Source organism: Drosophila tropicalis, unplaced genomic scaffold, assembly GCF_018151085.1.
Source record: "Drosophila tropicalis isolate 14030-0801.00 unplaced genomic scaffold, ASM1815108v1 contig_413, whole genome shotgun sequence".
NCBI lineage: Eukaryota > Metazoa > Arthropoda > Insecta > Diptera > Drosophilidae > Drosophila > Drosophila tropicalis.
This window is the reverse complement of record NW_027172877.1, coordinates 582,182-602,419: the sequence shown is the minus strand read 5'-3', so window position 1 is coordinate 602,419 and position 20,238 is coordinate 582,182. Positions and strand designations below refer to the sequence as shown.

Here is a 20,238-nt window from a genome sequence, read left to right as displayed (position 1 = left end):
ATTTGCGAGGAGGGAGGAGAAAGAGTGTGCAAAAAGTGTGTGTAAAATCAACAAGAAAAACAAAATCATCCATCAAAATAAATAGCAAAAAAAAAGTTTTTGTTGTCACACATTTCTGCGTACATATTTAACAACAGATAAATACGTAACTGCGGACGTCGGCGTCGCCGCCGTTGTTGTTTGTTGACCAGAGGGGAAAGGTCAAAGCTGCACAACGTTACGTCAACATTGTCTCTTCTTTGTTGTTGTGTTTTGTTTTTGTTTGCTGATCTTTGGGCCAAAGAAAATCAGTCAAAATTCAGTTCGTTTACGTTTATAACAGCGCCGCCCCCCACGCTGCTGACAAATATCGGTCCGCTGTTGCACCCTACGCTCCCTACGCGGCCGAGAATCGCAGCAGCAGCAGTAGCAGACACCATCAGCAGCAGCATCTGCCTTCAGATACGGAGCAACTTAACATCGATAGCAGCAGCGGCAGCGGCACAGAGCGTGGGAGTGGAACAGAAAGTAAACCAGGTAGACCAGGTCAGCTAGTATCTTCGTTACCTGCAATTTCAACGGAAGCGGCCAAACTAGAGAATACCAAGAAAATGGCTGCCGTAGTGCGAAACAAGAAACCAGACGACAAATTTCTCTTAGCTCTGCGGGAATTGGTTACCAATGGTTCGAATGGTGGAAACCGTCAATGCTTCGATTGTGGCCAAAAAGGACCGACCTATGTGAACATGACCATTGGCTCCTTTGTCTGCACCCGATGTTCGGGTGTTCTGTAAGTATCTTTAAGATAATGTGGATTATTTTTTAGGATACGAATGAAAACCTGTTACATAAACTCGAAAATTCTGAAAAGGCATAACAATTGGTTAAATATAAGCTCTGTACAGTAAGATCCACCTCGGTATGATGGGACATGTCCTGGATTTGAAGGCTATGTCCCATGAAAGATTGAAGCATTTGTTTAAAATGCAATTTTACTTTCGGAATTTAATTGTTAGTTAGAAACTGTTTTTTTAGACGCAGAGTGTGATTGGTCTTAGTCCAAGCCAACTTTGATCCAAAGCAAAAGGTATTGGCGTTTCCCGTGTGACTTCTCCTTCAACTTTTGATTAGCTTATCAACAATTTTATACAATTGCCCATTACTTTATCAATCAAATTGTCGAAAGAGAGCGGAGCAGAGCAGGGTAGAGTGGATTGACCGATAATTTAGCAATTGTGGATGCAATGACCGCCAATGCAGCGAACCAGCTGCTGCTCCATCTCTTCATTACTTAGCCCCCATCGAAAAGTTTGTGTGAAAGCGAAAGCAATTTCATACCATTTCCTTTTTTTTGACGAGCAATTTTTGTGCAAATGCAAATCGAAGACAACACACACACAAACACACACTCACTCACTCACACAAAGTAAAAACAACAACAAAAAATTAAGCTTTCAATTTGATGTCGCTTGACGGCCAGGGAAGTGGAATGGTGGCACGGGGAACCGATTTCCACTTTTGGCCTCAAAACGAAAGCAAACAAAAAGTTGTAACTTTTTTTTTTTGAAAATACTTGCAATTTAGCATGCGATTCGTGTTCAAGTCATAAAAATTGAAATCAATTTGAAGGGTTACATACAGATTAGCAAATTAAGGTCATCTCTAACTCGACAATGATTTGATTTACGCATTTCCGGATTGCATTTCCCACACACTATGCACATGCTGGGCGCCCATATAGTGCTCTAGTTAAGGAGCCGACCACCGACCCCGATCCGCCGATTGTTTCAGCATTTACTGTGAGGCGGGGCGAGTGGGAGGGGGAAACACGAACCAAGTTCCTTAATTTAAAATGCAATTTCCTGCAAACTCGTCGTCTCGTCTGATATTCGATATTCGTCTTAAATGAATGATTCATTCAATGTCCCCCTTTTTGGTTTGGAAAAGAAAAATATGATGGATATGTAAAAAGCCGCAGAAATGCCTCCTGACAAGGGACACAAACGACCAGCAAAAAGGCGCAACGTATGTATGTACATATGTAGCAAAAAGAAAAAACCAAAAAGAAAAATATTCCATTTTTCCTGTGCCAATGCAACGACATCGGGATACTCTGTGTAAGACATGCATTTTGAAAGAAATATTAGTTACTACTTTGACTCTTTCTGGTGATAGAGAAGGTTAAGAAAAGGATATACTATCTGTTTACATATATATTTTCGATCTTAATCTACCCCGTTTTCAACTCTCAATGGTAGAGTATGAGGAGGGAAAGAACTTTGAAACCCCAAGACAATTTCGTTGAGCTCCGGCAATTGTCGAATGGGAATGGGACGTGGTATAGGAGTCGATGGGGAATAACAGGGGAATGGAATAGGGACAGGAGGAAACCTGTCAAGCAGCTTTTGCGCATATTTTGCAGACAAATTGTTGTAGTTGTTGTTGTTGTTACTCCTGCTGCAGTTATACTTTACCCTCAATCAAGCGTCAGCGTCATTGGCACCATCTGGCTGGCTTTGGCTTTGGCCCACTCATCAGAGCAGCAGCAGGCAGACAGACTGACCGACTGACTGAGAGACAGACAGAGGCATAGAGAGAATCGAACTCGGTAAAGCTTGTCAAGAAACTTGTTGATTAGATAAGGCGAAAGCAAACATGGAGGTGCAGAGCAAATACTGAGCTACTTTCTCACACACAAACACACTTCCCATTCCCGTCTCCTCCTCGACATAGTCATCGTCATCGTCAGCTTATGCGTCAGCCATATGGGGTTTTAGGTTGGGCCATTTACTGTTGCAGTCGCAGTTCTTTTCGATCCACAACCTTTATGCCTTTGTCCCCTCCATCTCTCTCACTCTCACATATGTGATCATGTATCTAAATTACACACACGCACACACACACATTTATTTTTTTGTGGTTTATATGTAAATTTTGTCGATTATGAAACAACATGAAAATATACATAAATCGTGTGGACAGAGAGAGGGAGAGAGAAAGAGACAGAGACGAGGAATGGCGGGGATAACTGAGGGCCCACTTTCACCCGGCCGTCTCACAGCTGTGTGTGTGTCGGCCCGTTTTCACGTTTTTGTTTCTTGTATTTTTCGTCGTCGCCGCTCGGTTGTTCCCTCGAAAATCAACAAAGAAACTAACCAAAAAGAAAAACTAAGAAAAATAATCACAAAAGGCGAAAAACAAAAAAAAAAAATACAACCTAAACGTAATGACAATTAAATACTTTTCTTTGCGCATTTACATACCGTCCTCTATATACAGTAAACACTCTTCTGGGCGGACGCCAAAACAATTGAGTGTATGTATGTACATATATAGCAGAGACGGATGACAGATCCATTAACCCGGACTGTATCCCTCTGGGTCCCAACGATACGAAACTAACCCACTGAATCTTGGATTCGGATTTAGCATATTAATATAATGCATTAGCAAAGTGTAATATAATCTGAGTTTGAGTTTTGCTGAACATGTTCATTTATTACTTTTCGATGTGACTTCACTTGCTCATATTACTGCACTGTTGTTCAGTTGTTCCTGCATTGTTCAGTTGTTTAGTTGCTCACTATACTGCTCACTTGTTCATAACAAAAGAGAACAAGTGAAGGAAAAGATCAATTGGTTGCTCAGATTGGTGAACAACTCTCTTTTCTTCATCTCTCAGGAGCAACCCAACACTAATACTAGTGACTAGTCGTTTTTGTTTCCACAGGGAGTAACCCATCTTAAATACCTATATAATGAACAAATCGAAATTGTCAACTCCTAAAACTATTCCCTAACATGTATTATTTCAGTAAATATATATGTGTACATGCATTTCCACCATAATAAGTACACTATATCCAGACACGACTGTACCATACATATGGGGACTCGAAAGTATCTTATGTATCTTGACTTGCCTTTTCCACGGTGTCACATTTCACACTTGATTTCCTATTACATTTTCCAGAGGGGAATTTCTAGTGTTTGACTGGAAGTCACAATATGCAACTGCAAGCACTTGTTAAGGGATCATTTACGTATTTCGTACGACATTCTACCACTGCGATTCCCTAGGTGTTATTTTTAGACTCTCTAGTGAAACTATTGAAAACGACAAAGATAATTCGATGAAAAGACATAAAATTGACCGTTTATTTTTGATAGAGAGATGGTAAGTGAAATACCAATAAAAAAAATCCATAAATACGAAATGCTACTACAAATATTAATGAAAAGCAATAAACTAAAGCTCCGACTCACTACCTCCTGACTCTCGTTCCCTCTTTATGGATGAATAGTAAAGTGGACACAAGTATATGTATGTATATTTGTGTTATTAAATGTTTTATAAGGAGACACTCCCTGGCAATTTTTACCTATAAATATTTATAAATGGAAAAAGGTTAGTCCCGCTTATTAGACGCTCCTACAAACATATGTACATATACATATATGTATGTTCCTTATTCTCAAAATCCAAGGAAAAAAACTACTAATAGCCACTCTCTCGATTCCACTAAGGTCGAAAATTGTGAATCCGTAAACAATGGAGCTGGGAGAGGGTAGATGTATGGAGGAGGGAGAACAAGTAAGGTGGGGATCGAAGTACCATATGCATATATACAAACATTTTTGGGAAGGCTAATGGTTGTGAGGGAGGTGGGGTTTGAGGGTGACCCGACAATTACTGCGCAGTTTTACTCAGCGTCGATGTCGTAGCATATATACGATGTATGTATGTAAGTATGTTTATACATAGACAAACAGACAGACAGAAGGTGTCGTTGTTGTAATTGCCGTCTGTTTGTGTCTCTCTTTCTTTGTGTGTGTTTTTTTTATTTTGCCTTGAAATAGAGATTTCAATTCTATTAATAATGCAAAAAGCGCCAAGTGAGACAAAACACACACACTACGTTTTGTACATACAAATGCGATGAGACGAAAGCCCTAAGTGCAATACAATGCGGCAAAAGAGAGAAGAGTTAAATAAAAAAAATATTGCTCCAGTTAATTTTTTCATTTTGGCTAAAGAAAATAATGCAAAAATTGTATAAATAACAATTTTTGGCGCCCAACGTGGGGCAAACGACTATATTTTGCTTGACCAAAGCTTGATGGTCCTTCAACACAGAAATAAAGGCTCAAGGCTCTTTGGGCAATTTACAGCTGTGACACACACACACACACAGAGACACTTTTGCACAGACGATGACATTATTAAAATATTCATAGAGCCCCCCAAGTGGAGAGGGAGATAGAAAGATTCACCCCATCCAGCTGGTTCTGGCCAAGTTTAATTTATTTGGTGCGACAGTTCTGCGCCAAAAAAAGGAACTTGTTGTTTGTGTGCTGGATTGGCGACAGTTTTTGGCGCCCACATTGGCTACGGAACACTGCGTGGGATATCCAAGCCCAACCCTATTGAGTTTTGGCCTAATTGAGTAATGGCTAAAAGAAATTCACTGCAAAAGCAAAAAAATAAAAAAAAAACTGCAACGTTTGTGGAAAAGTTTTATAATTAAAATGCTTCACAGCTGGTTGGTTGGTCAACAAAGAGACTCTTACAGAACTCACCATAAACACAGAGACAGAAAGAGTAGGTCACAGTCATCGTCAGCATTTTTATGCCTTCGCCTCCTTCTTCAAACGATAGGGGGATGGAGATGGGTATGGGGTTTGGTGGGGATGTGTGAGAACGCCCTTGATTTATAGTTTTTGCAGTGTTTTGTTGAATTTATTGTTGTTCCAGTTTGAACTGGAGTGTATTCAACCAGTCGAGGTTGTCCCACTAGAACTAATAATATTTTCTCATATTGTTTGGACTCTCCCCGTAACAAACACATATTCTTATTATGTAAATCAGATGATGATGATGATGATGATGATGTTTTCCCATCATATTCGCCTTGTGCGCCACTTGTCTGCGGTTTTTTGAAATTGAAACTTTACTACGTCCCAAATATCAAAGGCAATGTGAAGATCAGTATGATTACAAAGAGATTGACTTTCATTGTTATCCAGAGTCTAGCAAGGCTATTTGAAAAGGAAAATCCGCATGCTGTCTTTCCTTTCTCATATGAATGTAAAAATTTCTGCGCTTAATCATTAATATCAATTGCAATCAGTGCCGTCAAGACCGTCAAGTCCAGCTTGTTATTGATTCTCAGGGTCACATATGATTATTAACACTTTTGCTTTCTCTGTCTGCCGATCTTTTGTTGTCTCTTCTTAATTGATAAGACAAACAACGTCGAATGGTGTTGGCGACAGACAAAAGATCTCCAAAAGGGCGTTACACAGACTTTGAACTCTATCCCTCTGTTCTGTTTCATTGCGTCAAAAATTGTATTATTTTATTTCCGTGTAAATATCATAAGCAATTCCTAGAACGAAGGCGACGCGTCGCGACGCCCCCTTGACATCCACTTATCGCCATGGCAAATATTTGCATGAATTCCATAATGCCCAGATGGGTACATGAAACGCATTTCAGTCGCACATTGTGCATAGCTCTGGGCACACATCCATCCACCCATTAAGACATCACTGGAAACAATTCAATTTGGAGCCCAAACATTGTGTAAGTTGTGTCGAAGCATCTGACCTTAGAAAGCTCTAGTCAGCCAGTCAGCTTGAGTCATAAGTTGTTTCTTTTGAGTTCAGTTCCAGTTCTCCAGCATCAGCAATTTCTATATTTTCCGATGTCTTGGGGCAAGGTCTCTTGACTTCTTGTGAAATTTTACTAATTGCTGTCTTCTTTTTCACAATTCTTCTTTGGGTCTTTTTTATTTACTACTCCAAAAGTGAATGGTCAGTCTCACAGTTTACCAGAAATGTATACTCACACGTTGTTTTGGGGGGTCTTTCCACGTTTATTTCATGAATCATTTTCTGCCAAATGTGAAGCCAGTTTATGCGTAGATTGTTGTTTATACTCTGCACTGCTATATATCAAAAGAGAGGGTATACATATAGACATTGAACGAAATAATTGCGTTTTAGATTCTATAAATATTTGTGGCTTATTTTACATTTGACGTTTTACCCCTTTATCTGGAGAAACTCTATGAAATTTTTTTTTTAACCACTTCCGCTTCCATGAAGAAATTTTAAAATACTGCCTTGAGATAATATTTTAAACCTGACCTAGGGTATCACAACATTCTAACTGGTAATTGAGATACTTATTTTAGTATGCCTTAATAGACACTATTTCCTTAGACTCTTCTAAATTTTTTAACTGGAAACAACGGTGATTAAAGAGGAATTAAGTATTTCCCACTTTTGTAGTTAACTTTAAGTCGTATGTGGGTGAAAGGGGAAGAGGGAGGGGGCAGGTGTCTAGGAAGAAATGTTATCATAAATTAGAGTCGCCTTAAATAGCTTTACATCTATGTATGAGTAATTTCTATTACCTTATGGTTCAGTATATAGTTAACATGTAGTTTATTATCATAATTTAGATTGCGCTATTGACGTTTCGTTTTTGTTTTTTGTTTTGTTTCTTTGTTTTTTTTTGCACAATTTCTTGAGTTGGTTTATTATTAAACTATTTTAAAGAGAGCTTCGTCATGTGGTAGGTCTTTTTTTGTGGTTTTTATTTCTTTCCTTTTTGTTTTTTGCTTTGAAGCTCTTTTCCGTTTCTGTTGGAAATGCACATTGTTGTTGTTGCTTTTTGGGTTTTTTTTCTGTTGTGCGCCGCAACGAGTATTATTACTGTTGTTTTTGTTAAAATGTTCATATTTTGTTGTATTGTGTATATATAATTTTTTGTTGTTGATTTTTTTCTGTATTTTCTTCACGCTGAGTGCGCAAAATGCGCAAAAAACAAGTTTTTGCACTTTGAAGCAAAGAAAAATCGACAATGTGTGTGTGTGTGTATGAGTGAGTGTTGTGTTTGTTTAAGTGTGTGTGTGTTCCTGTAAGCTAAGCTTTATATTTATCTATGTGTGTGTGTGTGTGTGTTGGCTTGAGTGTATTTGTTTTAATTTTGTTTTGTATCCACTTGTGCCTAGCACGAGAGATCGCAGCTCAAGATCCATTTGATGCCGGTTTTTGAATAAAAATTAAAAACAAACACAAAAAAGCCATCAACTCAGCTGATTTTACAACAAACTAAGTTTAAAATATAGAATAGGCATCATATCTAGTGCGGAAGTGTAGAATTGAGTATTTTGAAACGTGCTTCAATGTTTTAAGTAACTAAAAACAAAATGCCCTCTCATAGAATTATAAATTACAGCCATAACTAGGCTGGTTTAAAATTGTTTAATGACTATATAAACTTCTGTAATCCAAGTGGCAACTAATCAACGGTTTAGGGTTGTAACTAAAGTATTGGGGCAAGTTATAAATACTAAAACAGCTTTTAAGAGAATTCACTTAATTTCCTATCTAAGAATATTATTACATTGAAATTAATTAAAATAGGCGATAATCATTCCCTTTAAGACTTGTGAGTTTTAATCCAAATAATCCAAATTGTTTAATTCAAACATTTAAGCATTTAGTAATTTTATACCCTTCCAAAGAGGGTGTTTTAATATTGGTCAAGAAAAAGTTCATATAGAAATGTCCGACCATCAGTCCGTCTGTGGCGACACGAATTCCTTCTAGACCGTAATAGCTACAATGATCCATGTGATCCAGGATCGAACCACTTTGTCATAAAACTCCTACAGAAACGGCGCAAAGTAACAAAATGAGAATTTTCGTCGTTATTTTTTAAGCTGTTGTCATAAAAATTAATATTTCTCAGTTCAAAATACTAATTAATGAAGTTGCAAAATTTCACCAAGATCGGGATACTATATCATATAGCTCACATAGAAACGATCGTACACGAAATACAGTGACTATATGCATCCATAAATAGCTATTATGCTGTTCATTCTAGGACATTCGGCTTTATTAGATTTATTTGGAAAAAAATACATATTTGCACTTTTATGCCTTAGGGTAGGAGAAGAGTAACAAACAAACAAGCTTCAAGGCAAAGCTCAAGTTAGCCCTTTGGTTTACTATTCAAAATGAAAAATTCGCAAATAATATTTCTGAAACGTTTTGCTAGACTCTGTCAGAGTTCCCATCGCCTTTTTGTCACTCTTAGATGAACTTTAATCTCTGCAACATAACTAATTTTTATCTGATTATGATACTTCATGAAGTGCGAGAAAACAAACACTTTGTTTTGCCCAACTTATAGACTGTAAGTCGACTAATTTGCAGTTAGAGGTAAATAATTATTTTAGTTAATTCACATTTATTTGAATCATGTTAAATCCATGCTTACAATACTTAGTTTACCCTTTTTTCCTGGAAAAGATAACGTATATTATTTAGCAATATATTCTGCCATCTTTTGAGATATTTTAAAGCAATTTTATGAGTAGGTTAGTCACCCAGTTTGGGTTGAATGCCAGCATAAGTTGTTGAACGAGTTCAGTTGTTGGTTTGTTGTGGGGCCACTACACGAATATACATATGGACATATATGTATACATATATATGTAAGTATATATGTACATTTAAGTATGTCTTGATGTTTATAGAAGTTCCGTCACCTTCTAGCAATTGCAATTGCCATTTTGTCAGTCTGTGAGTGTTAAAATGAGACCCACAAACGTGTGCCAATTAGCATTTGTCTGCTAACAAAAACTAAAACAAACTGAGATAAGGCTTCTTTGGATGAAAATCTTGCAGAGGTTTCTTACTGGCAATCCCAGAGAATCTCCTTGACCACATCATCTCTCATCCATGTGCAGGCGTGGTGTTGTGTTATTTTCAGTAGTTGTTGCTGCTGTTGTTATAAGGCAACTTTCACTTTCTCTATTACACCCAACACTTACACTTTAAAAATAGTTGGCCACATTCTCTGGTGCTGCCACTTTTGTAACTAACCAACTGCCTGTGCGTGCCTTAACTTGGCCTCCATCGCCGCCGCCAACGACGACTCTTGAAACATTTGGAACTAAGTTACTTTTGCTTGAGTTGGCCTAACCACCACTTGGAATTGTTGTTTTCCTGTTGAAGATTTACATTTTGCTGCCACAGATCATTTAACGTAACGCCAGAGAGACAGCAACAGAGCGGAAGTTCGTCTTGGGTCAGTGCAATTGAGATGCTAGCAAGAGTAACAAGCGAAAAGCAACTAATTGTTTTCCTTCCCCAGAGTCATTGATACGGGACGGGGAAGGCAAAGGAGAAACTTGCTAGTAATTGTATTGAATTGGTCACCAGCCATAGCAGCAGCAGCTGAAGGGAATCCGTCTGTCGGTTAAAAGGATGTGTGTAATTTTTATTGTATTAGGAAGTCATTAAACAGAAAAGCGGCAGGGTAGAGCTAGAGAAAAGTCGTGAGTCTAGATCGAAAATTACAGTTTAATTAAAAGATATTCAATCGTGAGTGTGTGAGTGTTCGTGTTCGTGTGTGTTCACAATTGACTGAGAAAAGTAATAATCATAAAACCTGTAGGATTCATGACAGATTCATAAGCTCAACTGCAGTTGTCTGACAGAGTCTCAACCTAACTTCTATACCATGCATTTTTTCACGTTTTGTTTCGTTAAGTTAAATTAAATTTTAAAATCTTCAATTTTAATATAAATCGATACGAATATGAAATTATCTTTTACAATTTGAATGGGTTTTCCAAGATCCCAGCAATTTATATAATAGATTTGACTTCCCAGAACTTGAAAAATACTCGATTATTTCCGGTATAGTTCATGACTTATTAAACAAGAATTCGACTTCGATCAATTCTTCAGCCTACAAACTTCAAATTTAGAAGATACATATGTATATGTGATAAACATGTTTTAGAGTCTAAAATTTAGACCATTTTTTTCATATTTTGACATTTTTATACACAAAACAAATCTTGAGGTTTACAAAAAGCCAAAGCTATTTAAGTTGAAAGATTATGGCTTTTATATTACAAAATTCATAAAATATACAATAACTTACAACAATTTTTGAAGTAACTTTAATATTTCTAATATGATAAAAATAAAAGATTAGATAAGTCCAAAGTTTAAGTATGAAGTTTCAAAATATTTTTAGAGTTACATTACTAATAAAAAGCAGGAACCAAAACCGGGCATACAGTTTAAGATTTTAAAACGATATACAAAACCCGAATAGCACTTAATATTTATCAAAATTAAAAACATTAACAATCAGATATAAAAAGTATTAAATAAAAACTACTTGTGCATACCGCGCACATCGTATGAGTCAACCAGGTACGCAACCGTTACCCCAACTCTAATTTGTGGTAATGAAACAGCAACTCTTTTTAATACAGACCAAAGATTTCAATGAGTTTGGTCGGGACCCCACTCAATTAAATTCAGATAACACACCACTCCGGCTCTACGGTGGCTTGGGCGACCGTGAAAGGGCATATAGCTGTATATTATCCCAGCGTATAGTGGCAACACCGTAAGATATTACAGACTGCATCCAATCGTGCAAGACCACACCAAAAAACACCCCCCCAAACACGATCAACCAGAATGGGTGAATCCAGGTCGACGCAACGTACGCCTCACGATATTTACAATTTATTTCATCACCATTTACGTTCCTCCAGTTTGGACAAGCCAATCAATCTACCAACTAAGGCGTGGCTTATGTCAGCGTTCAAAAGTGAGGCTTCTCGACGGAATCTTGAATGATCTCCGAGGGTGCAACATGGACCCAGTTGGGGCGAAAGTCCTTTAAGATCTGTAGAGCCTAAAAAATCCTATGCTCCGCATAGGGACCGACTCGCGCTCAGGGCTCGTCGGTTAAGGCCGTTCAAATAGTCCACTCGTGGAGTACCAACCAGTTCCACTCAAGATCGATTTCCCAAACCGGTTAACGTTCGCTTTTTCCCGGGGCATTTCCCCACCCATTATATCTAAAGGTCCGGATATTTGTATACTTTCTTTTAAAACACTACCAGGACTATAAAAGTTTCACAACAAATAACGGTATTTCAAAAACCAAGTGTGCATTAGTTCGGGTATTGAACAAGGTTTTGTAAACTAAAACGTGGATTTAAATTTTTTTTCCATAGTAGAAATATTACGTTCAAAACGTATTCACAGTTCCAGACCTTAAAATAGCCGACCCCCCATGGTGCTATTTTAAGTTCGCAGCTGTACATTAAATCGACATTATTCTCAGTTCAGTCAACAAACTATGTTTTCTCCAAAAATGAACTAAAGTAAAAATCATAATTATTATTAAACTAAACACTACAATCTTGGCTTTGTGATAGCCGAAAAACATTAACAATAAATAGTGATTTTCGGGCAATAAATTTATCACTTTGCCTTTTTAAAGGTTATTGAAACCATATAGAACCTATACCAAGATCAAAATGCAATCGAGTCTTTAGTTTTGGAGAAAATTTGATTTGGAAAACAAGTTTTTGAAATCGCTCTTAATTTGAATTCAGAAAATGAACATTTTTTCGATATGAATTAAAGTTTAATCCTGTAGAGTAAAGTAAAAAACAAAGTATTCGACTTGTAGATTAATATAAAGCCTTTTCTTATCTGAAATACGAACTATCAGCAGTATTCCTTTTCTAAGAAATATTCTGATATTTTACAAAATTTAATTCCTTATCATTAATTCTGTGTTTTACGTTGAATTTAATTCCCAGTTCAGTTGAAAAATGTTTGATTTCTTAGCTCCATGTCGTAGAGTCTAGGGCAATGACCAAATGGAAAATGACTTTTATATATTGTTTTCCGATTTAATAACAAAAGTTATTCTTAAATTCAGCTCTTTTGCATTACTTTTTCAGGAAACACAATTTAAAAATTTGAATTGCAGAAGCAATTGAAAATATTTTAGCATCATTGATAAATCTAGGAAACATTTTAATCGAATCAATACAGATCTTTTCGCTTAAAAAGGGTTTTTATATTTTGCTGATGCCATTATTTTTAGTATGAGGACTTATCAAAATTTTACACCAACTTAAAGACTTACTAATTGGACTGAAAAAAACTGAAAAAAGTGAAACTTAACTTAACCTTTTCTGCCTTGACTTTCAGTTAATACGCTTTATGTGAATTACAGAGAAAATTGGCAATAACTTTTCATTTCACAGACATTAAAGTCAACCCAAAAATGGGAACAGGTCTGAAAATCCATTTCCTACAAACTTTTTGCTCGGACCGGGAAACAGGAAGTGGTCTGATTGTCAATGCATTAGTATGATAGTTACATACTAGTCCACCTAATATGTCTAACAAGTCTTGTTTAAATGCATTAATAATTGATAGGTTTAGCTTGAGAAAAAAGAAAAGACTATAAAGGTTTTGATAGAGGATGAAGGGTTGACTCAGATGTTGAAAAACGTGTTCTTGTTACAATCCAATTCCTAATATAGATTAACCCCATTAGCTATATGTATGTATATATGTATGTACATATGTTCCATGGCATGCCATGAATGTTTGCTAATTAGAAATGTTAGTCACTTCAACAAAGCACTTCAATTGTTGTGATTCAAATGTCAATGGAAAGTATATATGTACGTATGTATGATCATTAGGTTGATATATCTGATGTGTATTTTGCGTATTGATATTTAATTTGCGAGGGAGAGAGAGAGAGGCTGCATCTCATCATAAACGAATCAACTACAACAGATAGATCTTACCGCCCATCCATCTATCAGTAGCGCATGTAGTCTCTTTCTCCTCCCAGTCCCCTCTTCCATGCTCCTCCCACCCATCCACACCAGTCATCATATACACTGACTAGATGAAGCCAGCGAAGCGTTCATGTGAAACGTCCAGTTTCTTCTTTACACACATCAATGTGAATAGTTAGATAGGTAGGTAGTTGCTTTTGCAGTGTGTTTTTGTATGTAAATGTTGTGGCTGAATTTTGTTGCCATGTTGCCACTGCTCACTTGGCTGCATGTGTGTGTGTGTGTTTCTGTGTGTATGTGTGTGTTCCCATTTTTCGTTGGGAAATTCGTGAAAAACACAAATTAGCTTTGAGTGTGGCGAGGCAAATTTGCTAGAAAGAAAAACAAAAATAAACTCTCCATGGCTGTCGTTTTTATTTGTGTGTTGTTGTTGTTGTTTGTGCTTTTATGGGTTTCATTTTCCATACTTTTCACTTCAAGTGCTCTAATTGCTAGCCAACAAGCACTAGCCCAGTGCTGCCCGCTCAAGGCCAAGTAAATGAATTTGCGCAATTAACTGAAATTGAATGCCCATTACATGGGTCGTTGTAAACGTTTTCTGGGTCATCATCAACAGGAAATTCAATATGAAAATAAATTTCAAATTAGAAACATAAAATCGTCTTTGGTAATCGATAAGTTGTTTATAAGTTTCTGTTTAATAGTTTATTGACAAAAACACTTGAGAGTCGGACTTGAAGTGCACTTTTCCCATGTGAAAAACAAACTAACTTGTTTTATTATTTTCATTCCAGACGCGGACTGACTCCCCCACATCGTGTGAAATCGATTTCAATGGCCACTTTTACCCAGGATGAGATTGATTTTCTCAAATCGCATGGCAATGAGCTATGCGCGAAAACCTGGTTGGGTCTATGGGATCCCAAGCGTGCCTCTCAACAGCAACAGGATCAGCGGGAGCTAATCATCGATAAATATGAACGAAAGCGTTACTACCTGGAGCCGGGTAGTCCATTAAAGTCATTGAATCTGAAATCATCTCCAGCACAGAACTCCAATGCAAATGCTGTTCGTCAAAATCAAAATGGTCATCATCATCATCATCAGCATCAAGCAAATGGTGTCAGTTTGGTAGGAATGTCGACCAATGGCTATGCGAGCATTCAACTGACACCTCCTGCTGCTCAGCGTACATCGAATGGCCAACAAAAGGCAGTGGCAACAGTTGCCACCGCGTCCAGCACTACGGCAATCAGTCGACCTCAGCACCATCATCACCATAATCAGCATCATCATGATGCTTTTGGCTCCTTGGCAAATGGTTTGACTAGCCTAAATAGTGCCGGCTCCACATCGACGGGCGCATTGTCCGATACGAGCAGCTGTGCCAGCAATGGCTTTGCCGCCGAATCCGACTTTGTGGCCGACTTTGGTTCGGCCAATATCTTTGATGCCACATCGGCGAGGTCAGCGGGATCGCCAGCTGTCTCCTCTGCCTCGTCGGTTAGTTCGACCAATGGCTATGCAAAGGTACAACCATTGAGAGCGGCCCATCTGCTGCAGCAGCAACAACAGCAGCAGCAGGCCCTTCTCAATGGAAGTGCCAATTCAAATGGCAACACGGAGAATTTCGCAGACTTTGAGCATGCCCCCATCTATAATGCAGCGGGTAAGTGAATGAAAGGTCGACACAAATTAATCAGAAAGCTTTAAAAGACTAGATCTTCAAATATGGAAGACATTAGAGGAATTTAGAGGAATAGAATTCCAATGAAATTCATTTTATAGTGTTTTGTATATTCGAATATTATTAAAATGTATATAAAGTTACACACGTTTGTCATTTGGTAAGGATAGGATAGGATATACCTCGTATGGGAGATCATAGGTAGAGCAGTTTTTCAGAGTTATTAACTTCATGTTGTTCACCGTAATTAGCACCTGACTTGGCACTCCGGGGTCTGCATACATTTCAAAGTCAGTGTGTATATAAGGTGTACATTTTTAATTTCTTACGTTTGTTATTGGTTTTGGAATACATTAATGTACCAACAGAGATAAGATAACAATTCCTCAAGGATGTATTGTTAACTTTAGGCTATGGAAATGTATGAATAACTTACGAAGTAGATAAAAAGATATAATTAATTGATGCAAATAACCCTAAATGATTGTCAAAGATAGTCTATATACAAATTTTACAATGTATAGGTTCTCCTGCGTTCCCACATATTCTGTTTGGGTGCCAGGTAGTGTGTTTATTCTTAAATCCAGGCCCTTAAAAGCACAATTCGCTGCCCAAAAACTGTTAGAATCGCATTAAAAGTCCATAGAGGTCTGGCCAGATCCACAAAGGGGTTAAGATATAAGTATTTGACATATGCGAGGAGTTACACCTGTTAAGTCTATATAGAAGGGTCAAATTTAGAGAGTTTACCTTAAGGAGCTTCTCCTGTAAATTACCAAATAGAAATGACGATAGAAAATACTTCTACAGTAGTGGCCATAAGTATTTGAACTATTTACCCCTTTCATTTATAGAGTTTAATTTATGCGAGAAATATTTATGCACTTTAAAAATGTCAACACTTGGCATCAGCATTAGCCATATACACTGCAAATGAGAAAATACTATAAAGTTCAAAGATTTAGGCCCACTTAAGCAAAAACTAAAAGGAAAGAAAAGAAGAAAACATTAACTTTAATTAATGAACAAGAATTTTAACAAGTTTATGTAAGCAACAAATGTAAAGTACGAAAATAAAAAGTTATTAGGAAAACAAAAGTTGCCAAAGTATAAACAAATGGAAATGGAATTCCCCTCTGCGTTTTTCTGCATCTAATAATATCAAAGTTTTTGCATATTATTTTGCCATATTTTTCATCCATAATTTTTTGTGTTGGGTTTTTTTTTTTTTTTTTTTTTTTTGTTCTTCTATAATTATTTTGAGTTAAACCAGAAGTTGTTAAACAATTTCTCTTTTTAATTGAAATTTGTTTCTTTGTTTGCTTGAAAAACAAAATTCCAACAACAACACACAAAGCAAATGGCTTAAGCAACCGAAGTTGATTGCCCCCCAGCCTCACCATCACCCTCTTGGCCAAGGCTATCTAGAAGACTATATAAATAGGTTTATTTTTATATAGTTTGTGCCTCCAGCTGCGCTTTATATTTTGGCATTGAACTTCTTTCGCACACACGCAGTTTGCTTATGCTTTGGGCCCCCAGGGCTCATCTGTCTATCTTGCCACCTGTCATCTGCCGAAACACCTGCCACCACTTGCCACTTGCCACTGGCGCCACCTTCTTCTTCAATGAGCTAATTTCTTTCTGCTCTTTCTCCATTTCTTTAATTGTCACTGGTGATTAGCTGTAAGCAACAATTCAAATGCTACGGTTTTCCATGATTGGATCAGCGATTGGAGTAGACGAGGATTTCATGATCCTTTTGATGATGACGATGTTCAAATTGTGACGCCTTCTCCGCCTGTGCCGCCTGCTCCCTGCTGCCCCCCGCCTGCTGATAATGAACCAGAGCCATTGCCTAGCATTGGCGTTGGTAACTTTTGGAGTCACGAAGAAGAAGATAATGATGATGAAGATCAAGACGTATTCTGCTCACAATTGTCGCCTTTGAATCCCTTTCTGCCTTATCTTAAGAATGAAAGGCGGCAGCGAAACAGGTCAATAGCAGCAGGTCCCAGTCGAAGTGGGACATCTTCCTGTTCGTCCTTCGTTTCTTCCAATAGTTACTTTGGCACCAGCAATGATAACTCTGAAGAACAACCGACAAATAGTTTGAATGGCAATTTCCATGATATTTTCACATGGAGTAAGTGTGTGTGTGTAACCGAAACTAAACCCAAATCCAAGTTATGGGCGATGCTTAGTAGCGGTTATTCATACTCGAAAAATCGTTACGAAGACTTTTTTAACCGTTTTACGTTTCAGTTGCATTGTTTACTTTATTTTTGTGTATTATTTTTGGCTCGTTTGTTCTTAGTTTGCTCCATGTTTATTTATTTAATTGTTTTGTTTATTGTTCTTGTTGTTCTTGAATCGCTAGTAGTTTCTCCTAGCAGTTTTCCTAGTTGCAAGTTGTCAGTTGATGATGATGATTGTGCTTAAGTCCTTTCATCCTTGGCTAATTGCTGTTTTCTTAACTCTTCTCACATCTGTAGGCGCGCCACTACAAAATGGACATCTTAACGGTGGCAGCAAGGTCACGCCCTCAAAGAGCAGTCCCAGTGAGGACCGTTATGCAGCCCTAAAGGACCTCGACGAGCAGCTACGTGAGCTGAAGGCCAGCGAGACGGCGCCAGTTGTAACAAATGAAGCACCCACGCCTGCCAACGGCAATGGCAATGGCCACTTTATTGAAACTTTTGGCACAGGTAAGTGTAAACAAATTAAATAGAAAAATTTAGAGAAATTACACAATATTTCATCAACGTTGCAGGCCACATCATCAATAACAACAACAACAACAATCCAAATCCCTTCAAGGGCCAGCAGCAGCAGCTCAGCAATCACATAGTGAATCCATTCCAGCAACAGCAATCGCAACAGAATCTCTATGGCCAGCTAACGCTCATACCAAATGGTTATGCCATCAATCCCCAACAGCAGCAGCAGCAGGCGGCACATCCTCATCCACAGCAGCAACAGCAGCAGCAAGCCAGTTTCTTTAATTTTAACAATAATGGTTACGCCTTAAGCCAGGGACTGCCTAATGCCTGTGGATTTGGCATGGCCAATAATCCCTTTGCAGTGAGTATTCCATCAACGATTTCTCTTTCGCTTATATTCATCGTCCTTCTCCATTCTTTTCTTCTCAGGCGAATACCAACAATCCGTTCTTATGAGGCAGTAGCAGCAGCAACGCCGGAAGTGGCGGAAATGGCGGCAGCTAGCTGAATGGATGCCACATGTGAACCGAAATTTAGTCCATTTTACGAACAATAGCTATTAATCTATATAATGTAAATCATATATATATATATATATAGATAGCGAGAGATCGACCCCATGATAATGATTATGATCATTTATAATATTGATAATGATATATATATATTTATATATATATTCTTTTACAAGCTAACTTTACTCTAAATGTTTACATAAAGAACAAAGATATGTATTTGTATTTACCGTTTGCCTTTAGTAGGACTTTTTACTAACCAAAACTTAACATAAACTACTACAATATGTACGATATATACATACATATATTTGCATACACAAACTAACTAAAACTCTAGTAAGGGATTCGCGATCCATTTCCCTTTAGCTCCCTACGATTATCTATTTCTCTCTATCTCTCCTTTTTATACGCTTTCGCTTCTACTTTTGTTTGCGTTTGGCAGAAAAATAACAACAAAAAGAAAGTCAGTTATTGTGTGGCCTTAATAAGATTATAAAACTGATCAATCTTCTTAAAATACTACTATCAAAATATACAAACAAAAACTATTTAAATGCATAAATATACATATATATTATTGCTTTTGTACCTAAATTGAATGCTTGTTTTCATTGTCAATCGCGTGTAATTTGTTCTTTTTTTTAACTTTTATTCTTTTAACCGATTTGCTTTATTTGTTTAAAGAGACACGTACTATATAAATCTATGTACATCAATCTATGGGGCTTTAGGAATTTGCTCAAGACAAGTTTGTTATAAACTAATTACATTTGTAAGCCTTCAGACATACATATACATAAAGATAACTGATTAACCTTACCCGCTCATTCAATGATTCATTCATTCAATAACCAATTACGCAAGAAATTTCCCATATTTAGACTAAACGAAAACAACAACAACAACAAAACAAACAAAACATTTTCAAAGCCTTAATTATTTAATAAATTTCAATAAAAACAATCGAAAAATCAATCAACTGACTACTGTCTTTATTGGGTGGTGGATGAAAACATGGTCATATGTGATATCTACTAGAAGTGGCAATTGAAATTAAGGAATAAAAATCAATTTTCTATTGCTAGAATAGGCAACAAAAATTAAGCAATATTTAAATCTGTTATATCAATGACCAAAGGAAAAAAACTGGAGTCCATTTCAAAGGTCTTTTTTACAAGCTTAACAATTATGTCATTATCTAAATGTTCTCTGTCTTTTGTGTTATCTATAAAAACAGACGTAAAAGGCCTTAAATTTAAACCCTGTTTTATCGTAAGTTTGTTGTTTAGTTATTTGATTTCGTTTTAATTGTATAAAAAAATAAAGTTCGTGATAGTGACATAGAAAAGAAAAACGTTTTTCCGATAGTTCCTATGGGAACTATGTAAATAAATGTATGATACTATAAATGTATGATATTAGGCAGGGACTACAGGGATTTCCTTTCGAAGTCCCAATAATAGGCTGGCCTAAATACTAACCAGAGGGCCTAGGCTACAGCCGTCAAAGCGGAAAAACATTTTATCTAAAAAGTCTAATGGACGGCCTACAATCTTAGCATGCCAAATAACGAAGTTGTTTTCCACCGATTATTCCTATGGTAGCTATATGACATAGTCACCCGATTTTAATTTAATTTTTATAGGTGTAATTAATTCAACAAT

The 20,238-nt window shown here is 37.1% G+C and overlaps 1 protein-coding gene across 2 annotated transcripts; it reads left to right on the top strand.

Annotated features, from left to right (window-relative positions):
* Positions 1-452: 452 nt before the first annotated feature.
* drongo (Arf GTPase activating protein drongo) lies at positions 453-19,549 on the top strand. Of its 2 annotated transcripts, XM_068285481.1 has the most exons (6): positions 453-769; positions 14,441-15,315; positions 17,018-17,479; positions 17,829-18,041; positions 18,107-18,417; positions 18,486-19,549. In XM_068285481.1, exons 1-6 carry the CDS (start codon positions 591-593, stop codon positions 18,510-18,512), a joined length of 2,067 nt encoding a protein of 688 aa, XP_068141582.1. In that variant the 5' UTR covers positions 453-590; the 3' UTR covers positions 18,513-19,549. The 2 variants fall into 2 exon arrangements, with proteins under 2 accessions (XP_068141582.1, XP_068141583.1); XM_068285482.1 differs by lacking the exon at positions 17,018-17,479.
* Positions 19,550-20,238: the final 689 nt, after the last annotated feature.

Bases quoted from the DNA above. Each gene is read 5' to 3' on its own strand.
- drongo (XM_068285481.1), top strand. From the start codon at position 591: ATGGCTGCCGTAGTGCGAAACAAGAAACCAGACGACAAATTTCTCTTA. The intron at 770-14,440 runs GTAAGTATCTTT...TTTTCATTCCAG, and splicing joins ACCCGATGTTCGGGTGTTCT to ACGCGGACTGACTCCCCCAC. The intron at 18,418-18,485 runs GTGAGTATTCCA...TTTTCTTCTCAG, and splicing joins TGGCCAATAATCCCTTTGCA to GCGAATACCAACAATCCGTT.